Source organism: Aythya marila, assembly GCF_965140915.1.
Source record: "Aythya marila genome assembly, chromosome: 3".
Taxonomy (NCBI): Eukaryota; Metazoa; Chordata; class Aves; order Anseriformes; family Anatidae; genus Aythya; species Aythya marila.
The window spans coordinates 22,596,053-22,612,105 of record NC_139044.1 but is presented as its reverse complement, the minus strand read 5'-3'; the positions used below and the strand labels follow the sequence as shown (position 1 = coordinate 22,612,105).

Here is a 16,053-nt window from a genome sequence, read left to right as displayed (position 1 = left end):
GATAACTGTGATGAGGCCTACATCTAAGAAGAAAGGTCACAGTTTCATGGATAGGTGTATACAGAATGTAATACTGCAGAAGGGGTGTCAGAGTATCCAGAAGCATCAGAGGACTTGTGATAATAAATCAAGTGCAAAAGCTGGATATAGTGTCTGTCTGCTCACCTGCTTTAAGTATGTACCAGCTTTTTAAATCCCTTGTTGCTCAGTCATCTCTAGTGTACACTTTATTAAAAAAAGTTTAATATGAAAATATTCACACATTAATCCTGATTGTCCCAATATGTCCCTAATATCTGCCTGTTCTTGGGAAAGTATAAAATCAATTTCTATTACACAACTGAAAAACAAAAATTGTTGAATTACCATACTAGTGCATACAATAAAAATACAGCATTATATAGGGAAGTCTGTAACTGAATAAAGGATAAATATCAAGCCCCCAGCTCATTCTTCTGTGTATTTGATTTCTGCATCTTGTAGAAACAAGGATCTCTGCTGAATGGTGTAAGTGACATTTCACTGCTTTGGATTTGCTATGATGAATAATATTCTATGCTATTGGTCGAGGAGAGTATTACTATAGTAACTAGCTCATGATTCATTCTTTATGGTGTTTTTTATTTTGTTTTTGTTTTTGTTGTATTTCCTAAGGGATGCATGTCTAGACTAAAAATGTTTAAACTAACTCTCGGTAAAGGTAATTAATTCTTTCCAGAGTACTGAAAATATGGGACTGATAAACAGCAATACATAGATAATGCTTTTTAAAAACACCTCAGGCCAATAACATTCTTAAAATTATGGGAGCATATCTTTACTTTATTTGGCACTTTTTATTAGTAGCTTTCTGTGTTGTTAATCCTGTTTAGTGACCTAAAGCTGGATTCCCTCATCGACAATATTGCAACTCTAATGAAATCATTAGACATATAATATATAAAGCATTACATATGAGGATGGAAATATAAGTGGGGTTGGTTGATTTAAAAGAAAATAATGAGCTCATCTATTTATTTAAATCATTAAAAAGGAAATCTTGGCATAAGTGATGTATTAATGTTTTGTATTTGGGGTTTGTACATATTTAATTCCTTATGATGGTTTTATGGGTCGCCAGGAAACAAACTCACATTGGCAAGTATTACCTTTATTACAGTTCCTTAAGCTGAATAGGAGAATGTGTTAGGTATTTGTCCATTTATTGAAGCACATAGAGAGCTTAATATACATTTACTGAATTATTGGTTTCAGTAGGCTAAAGGGTTTTGATTGTTGTTTTTTCATCATTCGATTATTTTAAAAGACTCATAATCTAGTGTTTTTGTCTGAAGTTCTAATTCATTGATACTCAGGGTTCAGATAAAAATTATGGAAATAACATTTTGAAGAAGAACCATTTATAAGTAGTTAAAATTAACATGTATTATAAATATGCACAAAAGTAAGTTTATCTAAGCATATTTTATATTTAAAATGTACTTATAAACCTGAAATATTATCTGTAAAAGAGAAATTGAACGGGAAGTTGTCACTAATTCTCATGTGATTCTTTTTCACACAATAGAAAAGAAAAACATAGTTTTAAATTTTTTGAACCCCTACTAGAGTTTGCAGCTTGAACTGTGATTGTTCAGTGATTAAACTGAACTTTCTGAATAAACGGAAAAGAATAAGATATTTACATTATATATGCAAAAAGCTGAGCAAGCTCTGGTTTCAGGCTTGTAGTTATTTCTGCCTAATGCTTGAGTTCAACAGGCCTCTAGACCTCAGCATGGAGGTGTAATCATTTTAGATGGAGTTGTTCAAAAGCTAAACATCCAGTTTAAAAATTTAGGAACTGGGAAGAGGTTGTGGGATTTTTGTGACAAGTTGACTCATACCCTAGGACAGATAGGGTAAATTTCTGTAACAGAAACATAAACTATACTGCCAGTAGAACCACTGGCAGATTTATTTTCTGCTTTTTGATTTTATTTAAGTGATGCTAGGTTCAGAGGACCACAGAATAGCATGTGACATTTTGTAAGGATTCATAAATTATGCATCCAGACTTGTGAGATTACAAAAGGCTGTAAACAATAAGTGCTTCTTGCATTATAAATGAAATGGCTTATTTACAAAGATGACATAGCTATATTAATTGCAAGGAGAAGATATGATTAAAGGGACAGCCTTGTGCTGTTTAAGATATTAATTAGAAGAAACTCATTTTCAAGAAGAAACCAGTGCATTTTTCAGAGATTCTTTTGGGATTACTGAAGCGTTCCACTAATTTTATTCTACACCGTCTTCATTTTCCAGCAATTTTAAGTAGCATTTCCTTATGCATTACCTTCATGTGGAGGTAACAAAAAGAAGAATACTGTATCAACATTCACATTCTAAATTATAAATTGTCATCACCTCTATGGATAGAAAATTTTGCTTGTTCTCTTCTGTTTTATGCTGGTCAGGCAGCAGCTGAGGTGTGCCAACATCCCTGAGTCTGGAAGTGTAATTTGAGTAGCTAACTGGAGGCATGGCCACTGAATTAAAGGTGTTGTTATTACATTCTGCCCTGTCGTCAATGCAGGGCCCTTGAACCTGCCATACGTATGCAGCTCCTTCGCTCTTTCCTCCTGCTGAGTTTCCTGAACAGCAGCAGCTCCAGCACGATGCTTGGAAGACCTTTCCTGTCCCCTGTTGTTGGTTTGTCCTGGCTGCAGCTCCTCACCTTCCCTCCCCTGTGCCCTCTCTGGAGGGAGTAGCGCTTCTGAGGCTCTCCAGGGAGATGTCAGTTTGGTTTAGCACAGGAGTGCCCAGGGACTTGTCATGCCTGAGTTGGGATTTTAAGGTTGAACTGACCATGGCTCTTAGGAGCATCTCTGCATCACTGCTCCATCATTTTGCTCCTCCAGTGGGACCACGCAGCAGAGTGTCCGGCAGCAGATGGGGGCTGCCATCCTCATGAGGAGGGAGGACCCCATGCGTCCCCACAGTACAGAGTGAGCACTGCTAAACAGAGGCACAAACACCCGACATGGTGTGAAAGGCACTTCACGGTGAGGTGTATGTGGTGGCAGTGGTGGCACCAGGATCTGTGCTCTGGCTCAGCGTGCAAAACTCAGCGGAGGGGTGAGCACATGGGTTGGGTGTCCTTGTCTGGGGTTGTGAAGGGGAGCAAGAGAGGTGGTGAGCCTGACAGGGTATAAGATTTCGGAGCATGGAAGACTTAATAGGAGGGTGCAAGGGCAGGTGGTGATTTGGTTTGGGGTTAGTGAGAGGGAAGGAAGCTTGAGAACACAGGGATGGGCGAGAAGAGGATATGAAGTGGAATAATAAAAATGAGGTATTGCAAATGAGAAAGCCTTTCATCCTTTTCAGGAATTGGTTGCCTCTCTTGGACCTGTTGCCCCTTGTGCAGGGCTTGCATATTCATGTTTTTATTGCATACGAATGGTTTTGGTGCCCATGAACTGCATTACACAGTGATTTACCCATTTTTCTGCTCTCACACTCCTGGGTTATGAGGGGAAAAAAAAAAAGAAAAAAAAATCTTAATGGTGTTCTTGATTTTACAGACTAACTTGTGACTTAAGCAAAGTATCCACCCCCAGAGCTCATTGGTAATTTGAACAGCTCCCTTTCTTCAGGTGGGTTGCTATGCTGCCCTGGATAAGGCTCAGTTGAGTAAGAAGGGATATTCAACCGCACTGAAGTTGTGAGCGTGTTCTGCAAGGATAGCCAGAGAGGTTGTGATTCACATCTTAAACAGGGCAGAGTTATACGAGGCTGCTGAAGCCTCGGGGAAGCTTAAGCACCAGTGACCCTTAAGGAATCAAACAGAGTTTAGATTTTAGCAAGCATTTCACTAATGAAATTACAGGTTTATAATTTTGTTTGGCTTTCAAGGCTAGATGCTAATCTAAGCACATCCTTCCTTTTCTTGTTACACTAGTATGTGGATAGTTCAATTAATGTCATTGATGGCAAGGAAGCATAAACAGCCACAGGCACAAAATGCTGTGCCTGTGTGGCTTTCACATAAACAGGGCAGAAACTGTTAAAGGAATGAAAATGATTTTTCCTTTGTATGAGACGAGCAAGCCCTTGGCATGTTTGCACTTGTGGCCCTTCTGTTTTATTCCTAATACAGCTTTCTACTCAGAGCTGGCCTAAGATATCCCACTTCTGCAGTGTTTACAGGCTCCTTATAAAACGTGTTCGCAAGCAATCTAGTCCTGTCACAAGCTGTAAAGCCTCTGAGTCCCTCTAGCACCCCTGAGATAGACAGAATTTGCTGATTTAGGGAGCCCCAATACATCTTGAATATTATTACACATTATATATCACTTTTCCTTCACAGTGTGTATTTAATACACTGAAATGAAAGTGGTATCTCTGTTCAGGAGTGAGTGCAGCCATTTCTGAGGTAACAAGCATCAACAGTTTGTCAGCGAACTGCTATATAGCAACTTTAGAGGCAAATAATTGCATCGAATCTTGATTAGAAATAACTTCAAAAGCAGCATGAATTTACCAGGTGTTATAAGGTATCGAGGTGAGGGGAGGGAAGACTGAAACAAGGAAAACAAAAGATGAAATTGAGAAAAAGATGCTGAGAAATGCAGGATGATGGGAAGAGCTGAAGGATTCTTCCTCCTGCATTTCTTTAGGCACATCTAAAATTCAGTTGTGGCTGTGATGACTTCATGTGATCACAGATAAGTTATTTACCCCTGTCCTTTCTGTCCACTTGACTTCTGTTGGCAGTGCTCTTCTAGTGTTGGAGAGTGACTGTCTTTGCTGCTCACTTCAGACAGAACGAGCTGCTCACAGACATACAAATGTGGTTAAACGTGTCTATATGGTTCTAGCAGTGAGGATAGGAATAGCTCTATTTGTCAACAAACAATTTGCCAGTTTACAGACTTCATAAATTCTGTTTTCCAATGGAATAGTCGGTTAATGGCGATATTCACATTGAACCTCTGATCAGAATATTTTATTAAGACTCTGAGCTGATATAAGTCTGCTGGATGGATTTGCAGTAGGAGTGAAAAAAATACAGAAGTATGAAGAGCTGTTATTTTAATTCAGAAGTGAACAGGATTTGGAAAGTTACATCATTTTGTCAGATAACTGGTTTCTGATATTTGGGGCTTTTTCATTAAGAGATGAGATGAATCATTTTATGTGAGAGAACAATGCAGAATTCCAATACTACATTCCATTCAAACGGACAGTAATGGTCCTTTTTACACCCCAAGGAAAGCACTGCTTGTTTTTCAGTCTTCTCATTCATTTGCCATCATTTTTATCTGACTGACTATAGCAAGTAATTTAGGTAAGTAAAAACCCATATAAAATACTTGTGCTTTATCCAGGTAAAGAGCATTGCTGTTTTGTGATGACCTCCTGATGGTCCAGCATTAGAAATATGGTAAATACCACAACCAAAATACATTCTGTATCAACTACATGTTTTACTGGTGATAATGAGCTTGTGTACTCCTGAGTCTCATCAGAAAGCATTATTGCTCACTTTATTTTAACCCATATTCCTTAAAGATGCCATGATACATAGAATCATAGAATCATAGAATCATAGAATATCCTGAGTTGGAAGGGACCCTTAAGGATCATCAAGTCCAACTCTCGACACCGCACGGGTCTACCCAAAAGTTCAGACCATGTGCCTAAGTTCACAGTCCAATCTCTTCTTAAATTCAGACAGGCTCGGTGCAGTGACCACTTCCCTGGGGAGCCTGTTCCAGTGTGCAACCACCCTCTCTGTGAAGAACCCCCTCCTGACGTCCAGCCTAAATTTCCCCTGCCTCAGCTTAACCCCGTTCCCGCGGGTCCTGTCACTAGTGTTAATGGAGAAAAGGTCTCCTGCCTCTTGACAACCCCTTACGAGGAAGTTGTAGACTGCGATGAGGTCTCCCCTCAGCCTCCTCTTCTCCAGGCTGAACAGGCCCAGTGACCTCAGCCGTTCCTCGTACGTCTTCCCCTCAAGGCCTTTCACCATCTTCGTAGCCCTCCTCTGGACACTTTCCAACAGTTTCATGTCCTTTTTATACTGTGGTGCCCAGAACTGCACACAGTACTCGAGGTGAGGCCGCACCAGCGCAGAGTAGAGCGGGACAATCACCTCCCTTGACCTACTAGCGATGCCGTTCCTGATGCACCCCAGGATACGATTGGCCCTCCTGGCTGCCAGGGCACACTGCTGGCTCATATTCAACTTGCTGTCTACCACGACCCCCAGATCCCTCTCTTCTAGGCTGCTCTCCAGCGTCTCATCGCCCAGTCTGTACATGCAGCCAGGGTTTCCCCGTCCCAGGTGCAGGACCCGGCACTTGCTCTTATTGAACTTCATGCGGTTGGTGATCGCCCAGCTCTCCAACCTGTCCAGATCCCTCTGCAAGGCCTTTACGCCCTCATTTGAGTCCACAACTCCTCCAAGTTTGGTGTCATCAGCAAACTTGCTCAAAATACCCTCTATTCCTACATCCAGATCATTTATAAAAATATTGAAAAGTACCGGTCCTAAAATGGAGCCTTGAGGGACCCCACTGGTGACCGCCCGCCAGCCTGACGCAGCTCCATTTACCATAACCCTTTGGGCCCTGCCCGTTAGCCAATTGCTCACCCATCGTATGATGTTTTTATTTAGCTGTATGGTGGACATTTTGTCCAGTAGGATCCTATGGGAAACCGTGTCAAAAGCCTTGCTGAAGTCCAAAAAAATCACATCAGCTGGTTTCCCTTGAAGTCTGCTAGTTAGATTAAATATTAAGCAATTCAGATTACTGAAGTAATCGGTTTCAGCACTAATTGTGTAGTCCTTAGGGATTTAACACCATATGATAGCATCCCATAAAACCATTGATAGTGATACAGTGCTAATTATGAAGATGGCTGCTGATCTTACTAAATTTTTGCTGTTGTAGATAGCATGAAAATCCACTGCTTCATTTGACAAGTGTGCTGTGTAGTTTTTGTCTTGTAGGTGCTGATAATTCACTTTTGCCTCTTTTTAACCATGAAGACAGTCCAGGGGACAAAGTAAAATTTCATTCTATTCACCCTAATGACTCATTGAAGAAATAGAATTCACTGTAATTCTGTTATTTTTTAACTTACTCGATATACTCTTTCCTGCTAGATAACACCTTTCTGCTATAAACAGAAGATTGGTTTTCCTTTTTTTTTTTTTTTTTTTTTTTTTTTTCCCCCAAAGTTTTATCTTATAGATCTGTCTGGAAACTTTTTCTTGGCTGGTTTCTTCAAGTTCTAAAGGTGGCAAAGAAAAGATTTCCAGTCTGTTATTTAACATTATTCCTGCTATTAAAAATAAATAAATTAAAAAATCAACAAAATCAACAACAAAAAAAAACAAAGATGCAACCTCATATCCCTATATCAGAATTCTGAGCAGCTGCTCTTAAAACATTGAAAAGGGAAAGAAACTAAAGATCATGAGAAAAAAAATATGTAATGTACCAAGATCTATTTTATCAGAGACATGCATTCACTTATTTTTTGACAAGACAGAGTTGAGCTTAACAAAATGAGATCATATAGAAATTACTGCAATGTAAAGGACCAGCTCTGGTCTCACTAAGGACAACTGGACTGCAGTTGAATCTTTTAGCATTATTGTTCTTGAATATCGTACCAGAGGCTTCATACTTAAAATGAAAAAAAAAAAAATAATAATAATAATGATGGACTTAACTCTCAGCCAAATAAGGTATCGAAATACTCAGCACACGCTATTGCATATGCCAGTTATTCCATGAAACTTTTTCCTTTTTCCTTTCTTCAGGAACAAGCAATGGAAATACAGTGATCCCATGCTAATTCCATGTGTCGTATATTATTCTGTAGCTGAACAACAGCTGACTGCTGGGTTTATAGAAACTAAGGGTACATCATTTAATTCTTCCATTCATGTTTCAGTTCCTTCTTGGGAGTTCCCCTAGGGTATAGCATTGTCTGCCCACAAAGTGTGCTCAAGAGAAAAGCAACCTAAGAGATCAACTTACTGCAAAATGATCCCTAGGAGGAATGAAAATCTTTGCTTGTGAAAGGTCACCAGAAAAGTGGCAATAGGGTCACCGAATTAAGCTGCACCAGGGGAAAAAACTCTCTAGCCTTCCATGTTGGATTTTGTGCTGACAGTCCCAAAATCTCTAACTTTGATTTGAACTAATGAAAACTCTGCATCGCTGCTCCATCATTTTGCTCCTCCAGTGGGACCACGCAGCAACTCTTTTTTTTTTTTTTTTTTTTCTCTGTAAATTGCATGTGATCTTAGCACAATTCTTTTTGTTTTGGTTTTATTCTTATTGTTGTTGCAGAGGCTTAGTGGACAGTTTGTGTACTTTTCCCTGAAGCAGTTAGTAAAAAAAGATCAAGGCAGGTTATAATATTCTTTGCCTGACTGCAAGTTCTGAGGTTACCAAAGTAACAGAAATGAACTAAATGTCATGTTATCCCTTGGCTTAATGGAAAATTAATTAAGATCATCACTGACTTTATTGAAAGATGTAAGTTTGGTGCCCGAAGAATAAGAGGTTTCTTTTTAATCTCCAGTAAAAATGTGTAGCACTTCTCTATTATTAAGTGTTGTATACAGTGTATAATCCTGAACATGATGACTGTTTTTCTCCTTCTTCATCATGCTAGCAAATTACAGAGTCTTGGGCGGTTTGCACTGGAGGTTTTGGTCCATTGGCTGATGATTAGACATAAAGTTCAGAGATTGGTTTCACTTGGCTATTGCATTGACCTTTCTTTCCTTCTGATAAACTTCACTGGATGGAGGAGTAAAACCAGATAAAAGCAGGTGCTCTGAAAAGAGGGGACAATAATGACAGCTCTTTAGGTGAAGTAGCCCTGATATAGAAGCACTGTGGAGGGGTAGAGGCTGGGTGTAGGTGATGGCTCTCTCTGGCATGCAGGCATTCAGACTTGGCTCTGGCCATCTCAAGTCTCAGGTCACCTCCTGGAAATCACAGTCTGGTGGGGGCAGTTCAGCACAGTGGACTTGACCCACATACAAGCAGCTGTGGTATGGACGGAGACAGAAAAATGCTGTCCCCTCTGGTTGACTTTTTCTGAGCCCTTCACTGGACAGCATGATTTAGTCTCAGGAAACAAATTTATTTTGAAAAATAGTCGACTGTAATATATACTCCCTGACTGTACTACACTTCATGCTTATCACCCAAGAAGTAGGTGAAGCTCTCTGATGCCACTATCTTAAAATCAAACCATTAATGCCAAAATGTGATGATTTACAAATTTTCCAAGCATCCCTCCCCTCCTACCAGTATTAATTGCCCCTCTGCTGTTCCTCCTGCTAAGATATTTTGCTATTTTAGTACACAGTATTTGTTGAGTACTGCACTAAACATTTGTTGATTTGCAGCATAAAAAAGCTTCAGTTTATGCAAATGACATTGAAATGGTTTTGATTAAGTGACAAATAGTCCATTTTATGATTGCAACTCTTGGCTTTTTGTTTGTTATTTTACAGTTATTTTTGTGGCTATAAATGGCTTTACAAGCTCCTTTCTGGCATTAATGCAGCAATACAGAACTCCCATAACAGTGTTTTAAGAATTTAGTAGGGTCACCAAACCCACTTCATAGGAGGAACACATATATATGCAACATCACATTGTCTTTTTTTTCCTGTGGTAAATCTCCCAGATAAATCAGAATCTCCCTGTACCTAGCAGTTTATCTTCTGTTTTAGTTACTGTGTCTTTGGATGACAGTTAGGCTTCATGTCCTTTTCTTTATTTCCTCTTCCTCTCTGCTTCTGACACATTATTATTTTTTCCAGTGACTGTACCAGAACTCCAGAATCCCATAGCCCCCAAGAGTAATTACAGATACATTACTGAGCAATCCCCGCAGGTAGGTTGGGTCAAGTGCTTTATGTTTTTACAGGTCAGCTATCAAGGAGTGTGGTTGACCTTGCTTCCTCCATAGCTGCCTAACAAGATGGAATTATTTGTGTCACCCAAGTATTTGTGCAGTAGCTGGAGGTTGGTCCTCTCCCAAGTCTGGAGCACGTAGTACCCAAGTAGGGTTGATAGTGGTCATTAATGGAAAATGTGAGGCCCCCAAGAAGATTAAAAATCAAATGAAAAAGCCTAGGATGAGTGTGACTATGGCTGCATGAGGAGTGAAATGAACATAGTTTGTATCTTTGTCTGATATAGGGTTCGATGACCTACATGCTTGTGGTGATCCTGGAGCTCCTGAACATGGATACAAGACACCCAGTGCAGGTGTCTTCTTTGAAAGTGTGGTAGTCCGGTTTCATTGCCAAGAAGGATACAGGCTTAATGGTACTTCAAAAAAACTTTGTGTGAGACACTTTAATGGCTCCCTGAGCTGGAAACCAAGTGATAAACCTGTGTGCCTACAAGAAGGTAAGTCAATTTTCTTAAAACAATTCACCAGTGTCAGTGCTTCACACTTGTACATGTATCGTGTCCATCTGCACAAGACATAAAAGACTGGAATGTATTTTATTAGGTCATATTTGATACACACTTTAGTTTCCCATACATCCTGTCTGTCCATTGAGTTTGTACTGTGAGAGGTTTTGTGTGTCTGTGTGTCTGTGTGTTGAAAGGGACATAAAAGAATCTTAAAAGAAAAAAAAAAAAAGAAAAAAAAAAGAAAAAAAAGAAAAAAAGATAAAGTTCTACTTTTACAGTAGTTACAAATTGATGCAGAGACAAAAAAAAAAAAAAAAAACAACAACAACAAAAAAACCTTCCATGATCAGCAAACTGTTTATAACTATTTGTTAAAGCCGTCTGCATAATACTGCTTTCTGTAATATCTTACTAGGAAAATATAATTAATTTCCAATGCTACTACTCCTTTTAATGAGAAGTTTTAAACAATTGTATTTTATGGCATTTTATGGCATGTGCATGATTCAAGTAAGTACATCAAATATGCATGGAATGCAGAAGTTTAAAGTCATTGGAGAAATTTACTTTGAGGTAAATCAGACTGCTATGGCATAAAAGAACTTATTTTTATTATAGTGTGTTTTGTGTTCTTTTGAAATTGTATTTGATTTTAAATATTTAGGGCATTAAATTACTTTCTTCTTTGAGGAATTTGATAGAAGCAATACTAATCTGAATATCATAAATACACTTTTTGGCCAAAAACACCCCCAAGCAACATGAACGATTTATTTCACCAAGTATATTAAAGCTATAACTTGTTCTTTAGGTTGACTTATTTTGGTCAATAGATCTATGAAAATCAACAGACATGAAAAGCATTACTTAAATTAAGTGTGTATATTTTAGTATTGTGACACCAGCACAATTCACAGAACTGTTTGAAGATGTGAAATCATTAGCAATGCCTCACTGATTTCAAGGTGGAGCAAGATAAACTCTATTTCAGGAGGCCTTCCATCATTTAAAATAAGATAAATGCTCACACTTCATCCAAAACTAGACACTTATGTGGCTCATAAACACACTTACTATATCAGATTATGCATCTCTCAGTGTGTACAAAAACTGCAAATACTTGTTTATGGTGATAGGTGGGTAAGTATGAGAACCCAGTGACAGGACAGGGGCATGTGAAGGTACTTTCCACAATAAGAGCAAGCAAGGCCTGGGGAGATGAGGCCAAGGAGATACATAGGAAGGGGTCACCCCTGAACAGTGGTCTGCATGAAAGCGATACATGAAATATTTTAGAGGGTAGACAAAAATAGTTGGTAAGTGGTCCATCATCTTTCAGGTAGCTGCTCTGTTGGACAAGCAGAGGTCTTGGTAAAATATAGATTTCTGAATGTACTTGAGGCCACAGGCAACAGAGTCATAAGGGACACAGTCTTGAGCTGTCTTGTAGTATGCACTGAGACTACAGGTAATTTGTAGAACATAAAGGCAAGCAGGGCTAATAACACCTGCTCATAAATTGTGTGGGAATGTGCTGTCAGCTTTGAGGGTGATTATAAAAAAACAAGCCTAAGGGAGATTGAACAGTACAGTTCCTAACTGATGGAGTAGCCATCTGGGGTAGAACCCGATATGGGATACACATGTCAGTGCATCATTCAGGCAGGACACCTCTTCAATGTGCCTTTGGGGAGCTACAATGCAGTTGTCTTATCAGGAATGTTCCTGGGAACTTCTGGAAAGTATAACAGAAGTATGACCCATCCAAAATTTGCTAGGAGAAATCATTGACACGGAGACCATGACACCAGTTAAAAAGCTGGATCTACTTTAAAATGAGATTTAACATCAGAAAAATCGACAAACAGGTTGGTTGGAGAAGGTGCTTGGAGGGAAAAGCTAGAGTTTAGGGGAAAGTTGTAGGAGGAAGTCCAAATGACAATTGTGACTGCTGCTCGCAAGAGGGAACCAGCTGTGCAGTGCAAGCACATCCTGTGGTTAATTGTCCTACTTCCAGGACTGAGTGACTTTCACTTAATTTTCAAAGATGAAATTACATGTGATTTTAAGGAAATTCATAGATTATAGCTGACAGAAATTACTTTGATAGGAAATAAGGGAGCAGTAGTCATTTTAACAGGTGATGCTGGCCAAGAAACTGATACTTAGACTTCAGGCACATACATAGATGGGATGAAATCTTGGCAATTGAGCACAATTCACAGAATTATTTGAAGATGTGTTATATCCTATGTCAAAACTAGTGCAACATCCTACCAAAACATGGGCATGAATTACCTGCCTCACTAATAAAATGCATGCCCATTGAAAATTGTGCCCTCAATTCACGTAGCCACAAATATTATCAGGCTGATAAAAAGAGGAAAATGGTATCAAGGCACAGGTACATAGGAGCTTGAACACTGTGCCATACCATGGTACAATCCATTAACAAACCACAAAATATAGTGATGGAGTTACTAAAATAGAACCTGTATCAGCCACTGCAGTTGTTACAGTAAGCATTAACACACTTTATTGAATATTCATTGAATATGGCCACTTCCCTTTTCCCCCTCAGAACAGTGGAAATCTGTGGGAGAAAATTCAGATCACAATGCCATCAACAGCAAAACTGCCACTAATATCAGTGTGATCAAAATTTGATTCAGGTGTTTTTAAAAAAGAAAGAAATTGGAAGATGAAGATGTGATGGATGATGTGGCAACAGCTGCTTAAGAGATAATCATTGATTTATAGCACAGAACACTTTAAAACAATTGTAAGCCAAAGCTCTGATCAAGCAAAGTACTTTAGCTAGAGCATAACTGTAATTATGTGATTAGTTATGTTAAAGTTCTGTGCTGAAAATTAGGCATACACAAAAATACTTGTTATTATTGACTGAAGAGGAGCCCCTGATTTAGGAGTTAGTGAAGCAATTGGATAAGTACGTTCCTGATTAGTGGTGCTTCTCTCAGGTATTATTAAAACAATCCTAGGGTTTAACACTGGAAAAAAAAAGAAAAAGAAAAAAGAAAAAAAAGATAGAATGAATTCTTATTTCCAATGCACGATATAATTATGGACTCAACAGAAATACTAAGCAGAGGTTCAATGAGCCCTAAGCATTTACTGAAGTGCTTTTAGAGTGACCTTTTTTTGCACTGGGACCAGAATCATGAGGAAGGAGCATGACATGGAGGTGGTCAGCACAGGAGTGTGGTACATCTGCAGAGCAGCCAAGGAGGAGTTACAATGGTGTTTAATTCTCAGCTATCTAATGATGTGCGTAGAAGTCCTCATTGCAGAAATTCTGTAATGATATAAGAAAAGAAATTTGAAATTTGTAGCAACTACTGGTGAAGTAGGAAATTAACATTTTAACATTTTTTGTTAGCTATCTGGGGATGAAATAAACTTTATATTATATTTTCCCAGTTAAGGCAGAGATTGATTGCCATGTTTGCTGTAGCACACTCTACATGCCTCTGAAGCTATTACAATACATGTACATGTAAATGTCATATACTGCCATCTGATCTTGAACAGCAAAAACACTCCATACTTTGCAGTTCATTTTAAGTCAATCTCAGGAGTTTGCTAAGGGTAGTTACATGTAATTTTATAGTTTTATGTTATGTGCATATAATTGTCTTTATCTGCTTACTAGAGCAGTATCACAAAATAATGCTATTTACGAGAGGAAGAAAAACAACCCATTTCAGAATGCAATTTATCTTAAAAGTGCTCGTCATTGAATTAACTTGATTTTATATGTCTGTCATTTTTTGTTAAGTGGCAGGAGATTATAAGTGTCAGTACAAGAGTAAAGTTGCATGAGCCGGTACCCAATAAATGCACTGTCAGAAATCTGCGTGCTTAGAGTTATGTTCTCATGTTGATTTACAGCCTGTTGTGAATGTAACTTCCATCAATTCTAATGTGGCTATACACATAAATGCCAAAGCTCTAAGGTAGGAATTTTGTATTTACTGTTTAAAAGGAATATGTCATGTTGTTCACACTTTAATCTAATCTTCTCCCACTGTGATAATGTGGCTGCTGAGACTGTTGCCCTACTTGGAACAAATGCTTCCTCTTTCCTATGAGATTGAATCTAAATTTTCAGTCTGTGTGGGGACAGCAACTAAACTAAGAGCTCTACCTTGCTCCCCCCCATGCTTCCACAGGCAGACGCCTTCAAGATGTCCTCAGTGCCCCATTCTCCCACTGACAGGGATGATTAACTGGCAGTAAAAGTAGTGGACTAGAGCACGGTTTAGCTACAATTTTTCTGTAGGATCTTTAGCACTCATTTCTCTTTGCCTTTGTCCCTGGATTTGTGAGATTATTTACTAGTCTATTTATATATCTCCATCTCTTAACTTTCTTGCCCGGTGTTTTCTGTCAATTCCTAATCCTGGCTACAAATGTCCCATGATTCATGTAACCTGTGCTTACTGCAAGGGCCACTACTCTTAGGCAAAGCTGCTGTACGCTGTTGGGGTACAAGCAAAGTCAATAAGGAGAAGGCATTGTTTAATATGCACTGAAATACTGTATTTACCATCTGCAGAATGATCGTACTAACACAGTACTGTGCATTTAATACTACTGAAAGGAAAGAGACAACCTGAATTTTAAATGTTTGTTTTTAAGAGGGCAGGGTCCAGACAAGCTGTCCCTGCATTCAATGCATTCTTCATGACATTCCTTTCATCCTTTCTCCCCATTCCTCTCCATTCCAGCCTGTCAGTATTGATGCTGGATGTGGTGAAGGCCAATTCAGAGGCCATTCCACAAACACATAGGAGCACTGGATCTCTTTGGATTTGAGTTCACATATAGATTAGTAAAATAAATGGTGCTAAAGCACAGGCAGGGGCGCTGTTTTGCAATTGCGCATACTGTTACAGTGTTAGAAATGTCCTGATAAGGTTTTGGCCAACACCAAGTAGTACTCCCTAAGCGATTCCTATGAGGACCTCCTTGTTTAGCCTGGACTGAGGGTAATTCTGGGAGGGTAAGAATCCACCTGCATAGACTCAAGCCATGCCAAGCTAGCTGGTACCCATGGATGGTTTGGCTATCTCCATTGCATCCAGGTCATGCCTTTCTTCTGGGTTACCTTTATGCTCTAGGTGCTCTTTTGAGGGTAGAAGGTGGTCTTCCTTCCCTGTGTCCTGGACAAAACAGCTTTGAGATGATGCACATAAACTGAAGCATTACAACTGTAGCATTTAACGAATTTTACAATTCACACCAAAAAAAATATCCTCCTGTGACAGGTGGGAACATGGGTCCCTGAAGTCAAGGAGTCCTAATGTACAAAGCAGCATCTTCATCTTTACAAGTCCTATGAGGAGCGGCTGAGGGAACTGGGGTTGTTTGGTCTGGAGAAGAGGAGGCTCAAGGGAGACTTTATTGCTCTCTACAACAACCTGATAGGAAGGTGTGGGGAGCTGGGGTCAGCCTCTTCTCACAGATAACTAGTGACAGGACTGGAGGGGATGGCCTCAAGTTGTGCCAGGGGAGGTTCAGGTTGGAAACGAGGAGACATTTCTCCTCAGAAAGAGCACTCAGGCGTTGGGACAGG

At 39.3% G+C, this 16,053-nt stretch overlaps 1 protein-coding gene across 2 annotated transcripts in view; it reads left to right on the top strand.

Moving 5' to 3' along the window:
- The window catches only part of SUSD4 (sushi domain containing 4), a 74,654-nt gene that overhangs the window by 33,282 nt on the left and 25,319 nt on the right, over positions 1-16,053 (top strand). For both annotated transcript variants that reach the window (XM_082758183.1, XM_082758184.1), the window contains exon 3: positions 10,230-10,442. In XM_082758183.1, coding sequence (XP_082614309.1) covers positions 10,230-10,442 — 213 coding nt within the window. The remainder of the gene's footprint in view (positions 1-10,229; positions 10,443-16,053) is intronic.